Below are 16,249 nucleotides of genomic sequence, written 5' to 3'. Positions count from 1 at the left end.
GTGTTTATGGTGGGAGCCATGCTGGGGTGACTGGTGTTCATGGTGGGAGCCATGCTGGGGTGACTGGTGTTCATAGTGGGAGCCATGCTGGGGTGACTGGTGTTCATGGTGGGAGTAACACTGGGGGGACTGGTGTTCATGGGGGGAGTAACACTGAGGTAACTAGTAATGATGATATGAGGTGCAGTGATGATGTCACTAATATTGATGTGGTGAATAATCCTGATGTTATCAATGCTGGTATATCTGAATGGGGTCATCAGCAGTCTGAGGGCTCTGAGAATGTAGCGATGGAGGAGTCAGTTCAGAATAACTCTCAGGATTTCCCCCCTTTGGTGGATCCACCACCTGCTCCACAAGGGAATGCTGGTCCATCTGGTCATGTCCCTCCTCGGAATGCCTGGAGCCGTGGGGCCCCTTCTTTTTCCACCAGTAACAGTTCTACTGGTCAGGCCTTTAAGAGAAGGAATGTGGTCAGATTGAAGCATAGGGGTTCCAGAGAGGAGCTCCCTGATAGGAGGTTTGTAGTAAGGGAGTTGCTGTGTCATCAGATGGGGTTTGCTCCTGCAGACATACTGGCAGTCATCAATCTACCTGACAGACAAGGTTATGATGTCAGCTTTAAGCTCATGTCTGACTTAGACAGGTTCTGGGCCAGTTTCAGTGGTTTGCGGGACAAAGAGGGTTGGAGGAATTTCATCTTTATTCCCATCTCCAAACCTGACACATCATTTTCTGGAGTCCGTACCCCCCTCCCCCCAGGATATTGTTATCTGGCTTAGAAGACATTGTGAATTGGTTTTTGATTTGACAATGTGATGGGATCTGGACTGGTGGTTGGAGAGTTCTTGTCATACTTACCTCCACTGTGCAGCTCATTTTGCACAGAGTGGCCCTGATCCTCCTCTTCTGGCATCCCCCTGCGGATCTCGCGGTTCCTCATCGCATCAGATGACTGTCTAGGAGAAGCGCGCTCACGGGGGTTTACCTTGCAGGCGTGCTCCCGAGTGCAGCATTCGGCGTCCATAGACACGAATGCTGGACTTGGCCCCACCCCCCGCGTCATTTTATTTGATTGACAGCAGCGGTAGCCAATGGCTGCGCTGCTATAAATCTATCCAATCAAGAGCCGGGACCCCGTGGAGAAGGAGCCAGTGTGTCCCCGCCGAGGGAAATACGGGGCTCAGGTAAGTAAAACGGGGGGGTGGGGGGGGGGGGGCGGTCACTGCCATGTGTTTTTTCACCTTAATGCAGAGGATGCACAAAGGTTTACGTTTATGTTGAGGCAAACTAACAATGTTACCCATCACCCACCAAACTCCTTTTTCATTGGGCGGGAGAGAGGAGTTTACTTCTATGTAGGTGAGTAGGGATGAGCCGAACACCCCCCTGTTCGGTTCGCACCAGAACATGCGAACAGGAAAAAAGTTTGTTCGAAAACGTGAACACCGTTAAAGTCTATGGGACACGAACATGAATAATCAAAAGTGCTAATTTTAAAGGCTTATATGAAAGTTATTGTCATAAAAAGTGTTTGGGGACCTGGGTCCTGCCCCAGGGGACATGGATCAATGCAAAAAAAAGTTTTAAAAACGGACGTTTTTTCAGGAGCAGTGATTTTAATAATGCTTAAAGTGAAACAATAAAAGTGTAATATTCCTTTAAATTTCGTACCTGGGGGGTGTCTATAGTATGCCTGTAAAGGGGCGCATGTTTCCCGTGTTTAGAACAGTCTGACAGCAAAATGACATTTCAAAGGAAAAAAGTCATTTAAAACTACTCACGGCTATTAATGAATTGTCGGTCCGACAATACACATAGAAGTTCATTGATAAAAACGGCATGGGAATTCCCCACAGGGGAACCCCGAACCAAAATTTAAATAAAAACTGGCGTGGGCCTTCACCCCTGAAAGATATCTACTACACCACACCTCACTCCCAACAGGATCCTACAAAAAGTCACTCTCCATACACTTAGTCAATGCAGCTAACTTATGCATCCCTGCTCTTTGGAGGAATACGACACCTCCAACGGTCTCAGAATGGATCCAGAGGGTAGATAAAATAGCTGAGATGGAAAAAATTATTAGCCAAGCCAATGATAATACTAGCAAATTTAACATCACATGGGCATGCTGGTTCCACTTCCGCCAATCCTCCCTACAGACTTCTCCTCATAACACTTCATCTCAGACACCACTTTAGGCACATATGCCTTGATACCCTGAAACCCTGCCTCCGCAGTACCTCCTACCTGACCCCCTGCCCCCTTCCCCCCCATCCATTTCCAACTTCGTTCAGAGACATATCCCCACCTTCTCACAGACATACTAGACAAGGTCCCTTTTGGATATCAGCCTCCATTCTTTCTACTTGTGATTGAAGCCGATTCCCACCAATATCTTCTTGCCATAACTGACACCTGTCTGCGACAAACCAGGTCACTCGGTGGATCTTCATTTACATACACATCACATTTTAGCTGATGACCCCACCTTATCCTACGCCTTCAGTTCCCGACCCATTCACAGTAATGGTCCCGTTAGGGGTGAATGGAACCGGGTGGTGCTTTTGACAATCTTGATGTGACCGTTGCTTTTCTTATGTTCCCATCCTCTAGAACCTTCACATTATTTTTTAATTATTGCCTCTGCTTGAGGTATCCTAGTTACTTCTACAAAACATGTTCTTTGACGGGAATTGACATACTGTCCATCCTCAACGTGTAGAACACTGTGGAAATTATACATATGCTTTCAACCTTTGTAACCTTACGGTGTAAGATGTATGTCACGTATACCTTGTATATCTGTAAAACTTAATAAAATCTTTTGGAAAAAAAAAAAAAAAAACTGGTGTGGGGGTTCCCCTAAATTCCATACCAGGCCCTTCAGGTCTGGTATGAATATTAAGGGGAACCCCGAACCAAAATGAAAAAAAAAATGGCGTGGGGTCCCCCCAAAAATCCATACCAGACCCTTATCCAAGCAAGCAACCTGGCAGGCCGCAGGAAAAGAGGGGGGGCGCTCTCTCGCTCCTGAACCGTACCAGGCCACATGCCCTCAACATTGGGCGGGGGATTTGGGGTAGCCCCCCAAAACACCTTGTCCCCATGTTGATGAGGACAAGGGCCTCATTTCCACAACCCTGGCCGGTGGTTGTGGGGGTCTGCTGGCGGGGGGCTTATCGGAATCTGGAAGCCCCCTTTAACAAGGGGACCCCCAGATCCCGGCCCCCCCTGTGTGAAATGGTAAGGGGGTACAAAAGTACCCTTACCATTTCACAAAAAAACTGTCAAAAATGTTAAAAATGACAAGAGACAGTTTTTGACAATTCCTTTATTTAAATGCTTCTTCTTTCTTCTATCTTCCTTCATCTTCTTCTTCTTCTTCTGGTTCTTTCTCCGGTGTTCTCGTCCAGCATATCCTCCGCGGCGTCTTCTATTTTCTTCTCCTTGGGCCGCTCCGCACCCATGGCATGGGGGGAGGCTCCCGCTCTTCTCTTCATCTTCTTCTCTTCTTCATCTTCTTTTCGGGCCGCTCCACATCCATGATGGCATGGAGGGAGGCTCCCGCTGTGTGACGCTTCTCCTCTTCTGACGGTTCTTAAATAACGGGGGGGCCCCGCCCCCCTCTGATGCACAATGATTTGACGGGACTTCCCTGTGGCGTCACGGGGTATGCCACAGGGAAGTCCTGTCATGTCCCTGTGCGTCAGAGGGGGGTGGGGTCACCGGGTGGCCCCGCCCCCGTTATTAAAGAACCGTCAGAAGAGGAGAATCGTAACACAGCGGGAGCCTCCCACCATGCCAGCATGGATGCGGAGCGGCCCGGAGAAGAAGATGAAGAAGAGAAGAGCGGGAGCCTCCCTCCATGCCATGGATGTGGAGCGGCCCGAGGAGAAGAAGGGAAGAAGACGCCGCGGAGGAGATGCTGGACGAGAACACCGGAGAAAGAACCAGAAGAAGAAGAAGAAGATGAAGGAAGATAGAAGAAAGAAGAAGCATTTAAATAAAGGAATTGTCAAAAACTGTCTCTTGTCATTTTTAACATTTTTGACGCTTTTTTAGTGAATACCATTTCACACAGGGGGGGCCGGGATCTGGGGGTCCCCTTGTTAAAGGGGGCTTCCAGATTCTGATAAGCCCCCTGCCCACAGACCCCCACAACCACCAGGCAAGGGTTGTGGGGATGAGGCCCTTGTCCTCATCAACATGGGGACAAGGTGTTTTGGGGGGCTACCCCAAAGCACCCTCCCAATGTTGAGGGCATGTGGCCTGGTACGGTTCAGGATGGGGGGGCGCACTCTCTCGCCCCCCCTCTTTTCCTGCGGCCTGCCAGATGCGTGCTCGGATAAGGGTCTGGTATGGATTTTTGGGGCGACCCCACGCCATTTTTTTAAAAAATTTTGGCCGGGGTTCCCCTTAATATCCATACCAGACCTGAAGGGCCTGGTATGGAATTTAGGGGGACCCCCACGTCATTTTTCTTTTTTTAATTTTGGTTCGGGGTTCCCCTGTGGGGAATTCCCATGCCGTTTTTATCAATGAACTTTTATGTGTATTGTCGGACCGGCAATTCATTAATAGCCGCGAGTAGTTTTAAGTTACTTTTTTTCCTTTGAAATGTCATTTTGCTGTCAGACTGTTATAAACACGGGAAACATGCGCCCCTTTACAGGCATACTATAGACACCCCCCGGTACAAAATTTGAAGGGATATTACACTTTTATTTTATGAATTTAAGCATTATTAAAATCACTGCTCCTGAAAAAATGGCCGTTTTTAAAACTTTTTTTTGCATTGATCCATGTCCCCTGGGGCAGGACCCAGGTCCCCAAACACTTTTTATGACAATAACTTGCATATAAGCCTTTAAAATTAGCACTTTTGATTTCTCCCATAGACTTTTATAGCGTGTTCTGCAGCTTTTGAATTTGCCGCGAACACCCCGAAGTGTTCGCTGTTCGGCGAACTTGCGAACAGCCCATGTTCGAGTCGAACATGAGTTCGACTCAAGCTCGAAGCTCATCCCTATAGGTGAGCCCAGGTTATGTCCTAAATGTGGTAAATCTGGCCATGTGGAGACTGTTTGTACGATCCAGAAGTGGAATCTTTTAAGGAGGTTGGCCATATCAGTTCTACCTGTGAAAAGGTTAAGTGCAATCTATGTGGTGGGCTTGGCCATTTCTACAGGGATTGCCCGGAGGCCTTCCATAATAAGGATGAGGAATCTGTAGATGATGAACTGTGAACATCTAGAGGGGGAGACCTTTATGAATGGGGAGGAGATGGACTCAGAGGACCAGGAGACGACCCCCGGACTGACGGGCAGTGTTCAGCAGGTCGAGGAGCAGCTGCCGGTTGCACTCTTCAACTGTTTCAGTTCCTGTCTGTGGAGAACATTCCCAGTCATAAGAAAAGAGAAAAGATAAGTCTACCCAACAACCTGAAAGTGGATGGAGCTTGGTGCAGAAGGCAGCTCTTATATAGCGGAGTCCTGCCATATACACAGCATGATATATACATCATATATGACTGTACAGGAGGAGGGACAGGTGAAGGATCTGCTCCTCCATGGTGAGGAGGACCTCCTATGATGAGGGGGACTGGATAAATATTGGGGGTCAGAATGTATAGTGTATAAAGTAAGTGCACATAGGGGTCAGTATACAGAGTATATATGTATATATAGGGGGTCAGTATGTATAGTGAATACAGTAGATATAGCTGTTTGTATGTACAGTGTATATAAAAGGTGTATAGAGTATATAGGGGCCAGTCTGTATAGTTTATATAGTAGGTTTATAGAAAATATGGGGTCAGTTTTTTGTGTGCTATAGTATATAGGTGTCAGTATGTATCACATATATAGGGGTCAATATGTATATTGTTTATAGAAGGTGCATATAGGGGTCAGTATGTTTAGTGCATATACTAGATGTATATAGACAGTCAGTATGAATAGTAGTGTGTGTGTGTGTATATATGTATGTATGTATATGTGTGTGTGTGTGTGTGTGTGTATATATAATATATATATATAATATATTTATTTTAGTATATAGGGGTCAGTATAGTAAGGTACAGTGTATAGAATATACAGTTCAGTATGCATACAACATATATTATATAAGGATCAGTATGCACAGTGCATATCTTATATATGATCAGTATGTATAGTGTATATAGTAGGTATATACAGGGGTCAGAATGTGTGGTGTATATGTATATGAGGTCAGTGTGTATATGTATGTGTGTGTATGTGTGTATAATATATATATATTAGGTGTATATAGGGGTCAGTAAGAATAGTGTGTGTGTGTGTGTATATGGGATCAGTATGTATAGTGTGTATATAGTATAAGGGGGTCGGTATGTATAGTAGGTGTATATGAGATCAGTATATATAGTATATAGGGGGTCAGTATGCATAGTGTATATAGTAGATATATATGAGGTCAGTATAGTTGTATATAGGGGGTCAGTATTTATTGGGGTTGATTTACAAAAGACAAATAGACGGCACTTGCTCCAGAGATTAGTAAATGAGGAAACGTTTCACTTTATAAAGAATACCCAATCATATGGAAGGAAAATTTTTAAAAAAGTGTATTTTGCTTACATGTGATTGGATGATGGAAGTCGGCACAGCTTCTTATTTACCAATCTCTGGAATAACTGCACTTTGCAAAGTTCTCAGTCTATTTGTCCTTAGTAAATCAACCCCATAGTGTGTACAGTATATAGTATGCATGGTGTATATAGTAGGTGTATATGAGGTCAGTGTGTATATAGGGGGGTCAGTATGCACAGTTCATATATTATATCAGCATCAGTGCACATAGTGTATATAGAGGGTCAGTATGTATAGTGTGTGTGTATAGTAGGTATATATGAGATCAGTGTGTGTGTATCTAATATATCAGTATGTATAGTGTATATAGTAGGTGTATATGAGGTCAGTATATATTGTGCACATTGTATGGCACAGGTGTGTACAGTGTATTCTCAGTGTAGGTAGGTAGTCAGGTTATCCCTGATGAAGAGGAAGGTGATGAGGAAGGTATGGGGGTACAGTGTATACTCAGTGTAGGTAGGTAGTCAGGTAATCACCGATGATTAGGAAGGTGATGAGGAAGGTATGGGGGTACAGTGTATACTCAGTGTAGGTAGGTAGTCGGGTAATCACTGATGATGAGGAAGATGATGAGGAAGGTATGGGGGTACAGTGTTTTCTCAGTGTAGGTAGGTAGTCGGGTAATCACTGATGATGAGGAAGATGATGAGGAACGTATGGGGGTACAGTGTATTCTCAGTGTAGGTAGGTAGTCGGGTAATCACTGATGATGAGGAAGATGATGAGGAACGTATGGGGGTACAGTGTATTCTCAGTGTAGGTAGGTAGTCAGGTAATCACTGATGATGAGGAAGATGATGAGGAAGGTATGGGGGTACAGTGTATACTCAGTGTAGGTAGGTAGTCAGGTAATCACTGATGATGAGGAAGGTGATGAGGAAGGTATGGGGGTACAGTGTATACTCAGTGTAGGTAGGTAGTCAGGTAATCACTGATGATGAGGAAGGTGATGAGGAAGGTGATGAGGAAGGTATGGGGGTACAGTGTATTCTCAGTGTAGGTAGGTAGTCAGGTAATCACTGATGATGAGGAAGGTGATGAGGAAGGTGATGAGGAAGGTATGGGGGTACAGTGTATTCTCAGTGTAGGTAGGTAGTCAGGTAATCACTGATGAAGAGGAAGGTGATGAGGAAGGTGATGAGGAAGGTATGGGGGTACAGTGTATTCTCAGTGTAGGTAGGTAGTCGGGTAATCACTGATGATGAGGAAGGTGATGAGGAAGGTATGGGGGTACAGTGTATACTCAGTGTAGGTAGGTAGTCAGGTAATCACTGATGATGAGGAAGGTGATGAGGAAGGTATGGGGGTACAGTGTATACTCAGTGTAGGTAGGTAGTCAGGTAATCACTGATGATGAGGAAGGTGATGAGGAAGGTGATGAGGAAGGTATGGGGGTACAGTGTATTCTCAGTGTAGGTAGGTAGTCAGGTAATCACTGATGATGAGGAAGGTGATGAGGAAGGTGATGAGGAAGGTATGGGGTACGGTGTATTCTCAGTGTAGGTAGGTAGTCAGGTAATCACTGATGATGAGGAAGATGATGAGGAAGGTATGGGGGTACAGTGTATACTCAGTGTAGGTAGGTAGTCAGGTAATCACTGATGATGAGGAAGGTGATGAGGAAGGTATGGGGGTACAGTGTATACTCAGTGTAGGTAGGTAGTCAGGTAATCACTGATGATGAGGAAGGTGATGAGGAAGGTGATGAGGAAGGTATGGGGGTACAGTGTATTCTCAGTGTAGGTAGGTAGTCAGGTAATCACTGATGATGAGGAAGATGATGAGGAAGGTATGGGGGTACAGTGTATACTCAGTGTAGGTAGGTAGTCAGGTAATCACTGATGATGAGGAAGGTGATGAGGAAGGTATGGGGGTACAGTGTATACTCAGTGTAGGTAGGTAGTCAGGTAATCACTGATGATGAGGAAGGTGATGAGGAAGGTGATGAGGAAGGTATGGGGGTACAGTGTATTCTCAGTGTAGGTAGGTAGTCAGGTAATCACTGATGATGAGGAAGGTGATGAGGAAGGTGATGAGGAAGGTATGGGGGTACAGTGTATTCTCAGTGTAGGTAGGTAGTCAGGTAATCACTGATGAAGAGGAAGGTGATGAGGAAGGTGATGAGGAAGGTATGGGGGTACAGTGTATTCTCAGTGTAGGTAGGTAGTCGGGTACTCACCGATGAAGAGGAAGATGATGAGGAAGGTATGGGGGTACAGTGTATTCTCAGTGTAGGTAGGTAGTCAGGTAATCACTGATGATGAGGAAGGTGATGAGGAAGGTATGGGGGTACAGTGTATACTCAGTGTAGGTAGGTAGTCAGGTAATCACTGATGAAGAGGAAGGTGATGAGGAAGGTATGGGGGTACAGTGTATTCTCAGTGTAGGTAGGTAGTCAGGTAATCACTGATGATGAGGAAGGTGATGAGGAAGGTGATGAGGAAGGTATGGGGGTACAGTGTATTCTCAGTGTAGGTAGGTAGTCAGGTAATCACTGATGAAGAGGAAGGTGATGAGGAAGGTATGGGGGTACAGTGTATCCTCAGTGTAGGTAGGTAGTCAGGTAATCACTGATGATGAGGAAGGTGATGAGGAAGGTGATGAGGAAGGTATGGGGGTACAGTGTATTCTCAGTGTAGGTAGGTAGTCAGGTAATCACTGATGATGAGGAAGATGATGAGGAAGGTATGGGGGTACAGTGTATCCTCAGTGTAGGTAGGTAGTCAGGTAATCACTGATGATGAGGAAGGTGATGAGGAAGGTATGGGGGTACAGTGTATTCTCAGTGTAGGTAGGTAGTCAGGTAATCACTGATGATGAGGAAGGTGATGAGGAAGGTATGGGGGTACAGTGTATACTCAGTGTAGGTAGGTAGTCAGGTAATCACTGATGATGAGGAAGGTGATGAGGAAGGTGATGAGGAAGGTATGGGGGTACGGTGTATACTCAGTGTAGGTAGGTAGTCAGGTAATCACTGATGATGAGGAAGGTATGGGGGTACAGTGTATTCTCAGTGTAGGTAGGTAGTCAGGTAATCACTGATGATGAGGAAGGTATGGGGGTACAGTGTATTCTCAGTGTAGGTAGGTAGTCAGGTAATCACTGATGATGAGGAAGATGATGAGGAAGGTATGGGGGTACAGTGTATTCTCAGTGTAGGTAGGTAGTCAGGTAATCACTGATGATGAGGAAGGTGATGAGGAAGGTATGGGGGTACAGTGTATTGTCAGTGTAGGTAGGTAGTCAGGTAATCACTGATGATGAGGAAGGTGATGAGGAAGGTATGGGGGTACAGTGTATTGTCAGTGTAGGTAGGTAGTCAGGTAATCACTGATGATGAGGAAGGTGATGAGGAAGGTGATGAGGAAGGTATGGGGGTACAGTGTATACTCAGTGTAGGTAGGTAGTCAGGTAATCACTGATGATGAGGAAGGTGATGAGGAAGGTATGGGGGTACAGTGTATTGTCAGTGTAGGTAGGTAGTCAGGTAATCACTGATGAAGAGGAAGGTGATGAGGAAGGTATGGGGGTACAGTGTATTCTCAGTGTAGGTAGGTAGTCAGGTAATCACTGATGATGAGGAAGGTGATGAGGAAGGTGATGAGGAAGGTATGGGGGTACAGTGTATTCTCAGTGTAGGTAGGTAGTCGGGTAATCACTGATGATGAGGAAGGTGATGAGGAAGGTATGGGGGTACAGTGTATTCTCAGTGTAGGTAGGTAGTCAGGTAATCACTGATGATGAGGAAGGTGATGAGGAAGGTATGGGGGTACAGTGTATACTCAGTGTAGGTAGGTAGTCAGGTAATCACTGATGATGAGGAAGGTATGGGGGTACAGTGTATTGTCAGTGTAGGTAGGTAGTCAGGTAATCACTGATGATGAGGAAGGTGATGAGGAAGGTATGGGGTACAGTGTATTCTCAGTGTAGGTAGGTAGTCGGGTAATCACTAATGAAGAGGAAGATGATGAGGAAGGTATGGGGGTACAGTGAATTCTCAGTGTAGGTAAGTAGTCAGGTAATCACTGATGATGAGGAAGGTATGGGGGTACAGTGTATTCTCAGTGTAGGTAGGTAGTCAGGTAATCACTGATGAAGAGGAAGGTGATGAGGAAGGTATGGGGGTACAGTGTATACTCAGTGTAGGTAGGTAGTCGGGTACTCACCGATGAAGAGGATGGGGAAAGTGATGAAGAGGAGGAACACATGAGGAACCACATTCAGGGCATCCACGAAGCAGCCGTTATTCAGGACCCCATTGTCCACATTGTAGGCGGCAGAATTGTTGTCAGTGCCGCAGAATGCCAGGGACATGGTGCTCGGGGATTGTGGGACACAAACAGAAGGGCAGGTAGGTGGGTAGGTGAGGGGGCCCAGTCTGTAAGGTCCCTCTACCTGGGGTACATCTTATAGGTAGAGGGGAGATCAGGGAGCTCCATGGCACCTCACAAGGTTCCACAATCTTCTGCCTCCTCTCCTGGCATCACAACTCCCAGAGGGTAGAAGGGGGCGCAGGGACCACCTGGACACATCACAGTCCCTGGCAGCTCGGGACACTCCTGGGGGGCTTCTCTCTGGGGGTCTCTCCTGGGTAGGGGCCCCGGGGTCTCTGTCAGACGTTTGCTGGTCTCAGGTCAATGTCAGAGTTTGTCCTTTGCTGGTCTCTCTCTAATCTGAAAGACCAGAATTCCTCATCAAGTCTGTCCTCTCTCTCCGGGGCGGGTGGGATGTAGAGATGTCTTCTGGACTGGGAGGGTGGATGGGGGTATCTGGAGATCACTGCCTCCCCCTCCTTCTGTAGTCTCTCCTCTCCTGGCTGGATGGAAGGGGGATGGATGCAGTGTGGATGGGTAGGGGATATCGGGACCTTAATGCCCCCTGTATAGGGTAGATGGGGGTATCTGGCTCTCGGTGCCCCTATGTATAGGGTAGATGGGGGTATCCGGCTCTCAGTGCCCCTTGTATAGGGTAGATGGGGGTATCTGGCTCTCGGTGCCCCTATGTATAGGGTAGATGGGGGTATCAGGCTCTCGGTGCCCCTTGTATAGGGTAGATGGGGGTATCCGGCTCTCGGTGCCCCCTGTATAGGGTAGATAGGGGTATCAGGCTCTCGGTGCCCCCTGTATAGGGTAAATAGGGGTATCAGGCTCTCGGTGCCCCTTGTATAGGGTAGATGGGGGTATCCGGCTCTCGGTGCCCCCTGTATAGGGTAGATGGGGGTATCAGACTCTCTGTGCCCCTTGTATAGGGTAGATGGGGGTATCAGGCTCTCGGTGCCCCCTGTATAGGGTAGATGGGGGTATCCGGCTCTCGGTGCCCCTTGTATAGGGTAGATGGGGGTATCTGGCTCTCGGTGCCCCTTGTATAGGGTAGATGGGGGTATCTGGCTCTCGGTGCCCCTATGTATAGGGTAGATGGGGGTATCCGGCTCTCGGTGCCCCTTGTATAGGGTAGATGGGGGTATCCGGCTCTCGGTGCCCCTTGTATAGGGTAGATGGGGGTATCTGGCTCTCGGTGCCCCTTGTATAGGGTAGATGGGGGTATCTGGCTCTCGGTGCCCCTATGTATAGGGTAGATGGGGGTATCCGGCTCTCGGTGCCCCTTGTATAGGGTAGATGGGGGTATCCGGCTCTCGGTGCCCCTTGTATAGGGTAGATGGGGGTATCCGGCTCTCGGTGCCCCTTGTAGAGGGTAGATGGGGGGTATCCGGCTCTCGGTGCCCCTTGTATAGGGTAGATGGGGGTATCCGGCTCTCGGTGCCCCTTGTAGAGGGTAGATGGGGGTATCCGGCTCTCGGTGCCCCCTGTATAGGGTAGATGGGGGTATCTGGCTCTCGGTGCCCCTTGTATAGGGTAGATGGGGGTATCTGGCTCTCGGTGCCCCTTGTATAGGGTAGATGGGGGTATCCGGCTCTCGGTGCCCCTTGTAGAGGGTAGATGGGGGTATCCGGCTCTCGGTGCCCCTTGTATAGGGTAGATGGGGGTATCCGGCTCTCGGTGCCCCTTGTGTTGTCTTCTCTGCTCCTGACTTTGACGTCTCGCTCGGCTCTTAAAGGGACAGTAGCGCTTCTGTCACACACACAGTGCTGATTCCTCATACGGGGAGGGGGGGAACCATCTGTCGGCACAGCGCCTGCCTGCAATGTATTAACCGCTTCACCGCCGGCACCAACCGCCACACTGCACTCTATAGAGGGAGGAGCCTGCTACCCTATAGGCTGCACATTAACCCCTCCACTGCCACAATGACCCCCCATCATTAACCCCTCCGCTGCCACAATGACCCCCATTATTAACCCCTCCGCTGCCACAATGACCCCCATTATTAACCCCTCCGCTGCCACAATGACCCCCATCATTAACCCCTCCGCTGCCACAATGACCCCCATCATTAACCCCTCCACTGCCACAATGACCCCCATCATTAACCCCTCCGCTGCCACAATGACAAAGATGGTGGGTTCTGTATACAGATAATATATACAATGTATAGATCACGGTGGGTTCTGTATACAGATAATATATACAATGTATAGATCACGGTGGGTCCTGTATACAGATAATATATATACAATGTATAGATCACGGTGGGTCCTGTATACAGATAATATATATACAATGTATAGATCACGGTGGGTTCTGTATACAGATAATATATACAATGTATAGATCACGGTGGGTCCTGTATACAGATAATATATATACAATGTATAGATCACGGTGGGTCCTGTATACAGATAATATATATACAATGTATAGATCACGGTGGGTCCTGTATACAGATAATATATATACAATGTATAGATCATGGTGGGTTCTGTATACAGATAATATATACAATGTATAGATCACGGTGGGTCCTGTATACAGATAATATATATACAATGTATAGATCATGGTGGGTCCTGTATACAGATAATATATATACAATGTATAGATCATGGTGGGTTCTGTATACAGATAATATATACAATGTATAGATCACGGTGGGTCCTGTATACAGATAATATATATACAATGTATAGATCACGGTGGGTCCTGTATACAGATAATATATATACAATGTATAGATCATGGTGGGTTCTGTATACAGATAATATATACAATGTATAGATCACGGTGGGTCCTGTATACAGATAATATATATACAATGTATAGATCACGGTGGGTTCTGTATACAGATAATATATACAATGTATAGATCACGGTGGGTCCTGTATACAGATAATATATATACAATGTATAGATCACGGTGGGTCCTGTATACAGATAATATATATACAATGTATAGATCACGGTGGGTCCTGTATACAATGTATAGATCACGGTGGGTCCTGTATACAGATAATATATATACAATGTATAGATCTCATATATTGATGGTGACGGCTCAGACGCCTTCAGTCCTCACAATGGAAATTTTACTCTCCTATAGGAATTCTCTATAGGTTGTCAGGCTGGTGGGCGGGGATATGTAAATGAGGATGTGATGTCACCTAGAAGCTGCAACTGTTAACCCTTCACCTGACAGACTCTCTGCAGAACTCAATAATTGTCCCCTTATATAACGCAGAGGGAACACGACTTTTGGAATTTACAAATACAGCGATGTAGAAATGGGCTGAAAGGTTTATCACTGGGAGATAAATATACATTTTATATACAGAGCAACATGAGGGAGGAAAGGGGGACAGAGGGACTTTGTTCCAAATCCGGGACACTTGGCAGCTGTGGATATACCGTGTACAGAGCTGTCAGATCGTGTATCAATCGGAGTGTGGTCAGTAAAATGGGGTGGAGTGCAGTCGGTTGGGTCGGCGTGTGGTTGGACGGTCGGACTGGAGTGTGGTCAGTCAGTCAACTTTGGTCGGAGTGCGGTCGGTTGGTTCGGGTCAGAGTGTGGTTGGTTGGATCAGGTCGGAGTGCAGTCGATCAGACTGGTGTGGAGTGCGGTTGGTGGGTTGGAGTGCGGTAGGTTGGGTCCGCATGTGGTTGGTTGGTCGGTCAGACTGGAGTGCGGTTGGTCAGTCAATTGGGTCGTCATGCGGTCGGTCGGATCGGCGTGTGGTTGATTGGTCGGTCAGACTGTAGTGCGGTCGGATGTTCAATTGGGTTAGAGTGTGGTTGGTCAGTCGGACTGGAGTGTGGTCGGTCCTTCAATTTGGTTGGAGTGGGGTCGGTTGGGTCGGCGTGTGGTTGGAGTGCGGTCGGTTGGGTCGGCATGTGGTTGTAGTGCGGTCGGTTGGGTCGGCGTGTGGTTGGAGTGCAGTCAGTTGGGTCGGCATGTGGTTGTAGTGCGGTCGGTTGGGTCGGCGTGTGGTTGGAGTGCGGTCGGTTGGGTCGGCATGTGGTTGTAGTGCGGTCGGCGTGTGGTTGGTCGGTCGGTTGGGTCGGCGTGTGGTTGGAGTGCGGTCAGTTGGGTCGGCGCGTGGTTGGAGTGCAGTCGGTTGGGTTGGCGTGTGGTTGGTCGGTCGGTTGGGTCGGCGTGTGGTTGGAGTGCGGTCAGTTGGGTCGGCATGTGGTTGGAGTGCGGTCGGTTGGGTCGGCGTGTGGTTGTAGTGCGGTCGGTATGTGGTTGGTCGGTCGGTTGGGTCGGCGTGTGGTTGGTCGGTCGGTTTGGTCGGCGTGTGGTTGGTCGGTTGGGTCGGCGTGTGGTTGTAGTGCGGTCGGTATGTGGTTGGTCGGTCGGTTGGGTCGGCGTGTGGTTGGTCGGTCGGTTGGGTCGGCGTGTGGTTGGTCGGTCGGTCGGTTGGGTCGGCGTGTGGTTGTAGTGCGGTCGGTTGGGTCGGCATGTGGTTGTAGTGCGGTCGGTTGGGTCGGCATGTGGTTGTAGTTTGGTCGGTTGGGTCGGCGTGTGGTTGTAGTGCGGTCGGTTGGGTCAGCATGTGGTTATGTGGTTGTAGTGCGGTCGGTTGGGTCGGCATGTGGTTGTAGTTTGGTCGGTTGGGTCGGCGTGTGGTTGTAGTGCGGTCGGTTGGGTCAGCATGTGGTTATGTGGTTGTAGTGCGGTCGGTTGGGTCGGCGTGTGGTTGTAGTGCGGTCGGTATGTGGTTGGTCGGTCGGTTGGGTTGGTGTGTGGTTGTAGTTTGGTCGGTTGGGTCGGCGTGTGGTTGTAGTGCGGTCGGTTGGGTTGGTGTGTGGTTGTAGTTTGGTCGGTGTGTGGTTGTAGTGCGGTCGGTTGGGTCAGCATGTGGTTGTAGTGCGGTTGGTTGGGTCGGCGTGTGGTTGTAGTGCGGTCGGTATGTGGTTGGTCGGTCGGTTGGGTCGGCGTGTGGTTGGTCGGTCGGTTTGGTCGGCGTGTGGTTGGTCGGTCGGTTGGGTCGGCGTGTGGTTGTAGTGCGGTCGGTTGGGTCGGTGTGTGGTTGTAGTGCGGTCGGTTGGGTCGGCGTGTGGTTGTAGTGCGGTCGGTTGGGTCGGCGTGTGGTTGTAGTGCGGTCGGTTGGGTCGGTGTGTGGTTGTAGTGCGGTCGGTTGGGTCAGGGTGTGGTTGTAGTGCGGTCGGTTGGGTCGGCGTGTGGTTGTAGTGCGGTCGGTTGGGTCGGCGTGTGGTTGTAGTGCGGTCGGTTGGGTTGGTGTGTGGTTGTAGTTTGGTCGGTGTGTGGTTGTAGTG

The 16,249-nt window shown here is 48.3% G+C and overlaps 1 protein-coding gene across 2 annotated transcripts in view; it reads right to left on the bottom strand.

Annotated features, from left to right (window-relative positions):
- ABCC8 (ATP binding cassette subfamily C member 8) overlaps nt 1–11,651 on the bottom strand; it is a 261,472-nt gene extending 249,821 nt beyond the window's left edge. The window contains exon 1 of one of the 2 annotated variants that reach the window (XM_073603932.1): nt 10,808–11,651. In XM_073603932.1, the coding sequence (XP_073460033.1) occupies nt 10,808–10,955 (148 nt within the window). In that variant the 5' untranslated portion in view covers nt 10,956–11,651. The remainder of the gene's footprint in view (nt 1–10,807) is intronic. The other variant, XM_073603931.1, reaches the window with a different exon arrangement.
- Nucleotides 11,652–16,249: the final 4,598 nt, after the last annotated feature.

Source organism: Aquarana catesbeiana, linkage group LG11 (assembly GCF_042186555.1).
Source record: "Aquarana catesbeiana isolate 2022-GZ linkage group LG11, ASM4218655v1, whole genome shotgun sequence".
Taxonomy (NCBI): Eukaryota; Metazoa; Chordata; class Amphibia; order Anura; family Ranidae; genus Aquarana; species Aquarana catesbeiana.
This window is presented reverse-complemented; position numbering and strand designations above follow the sequence as displayed.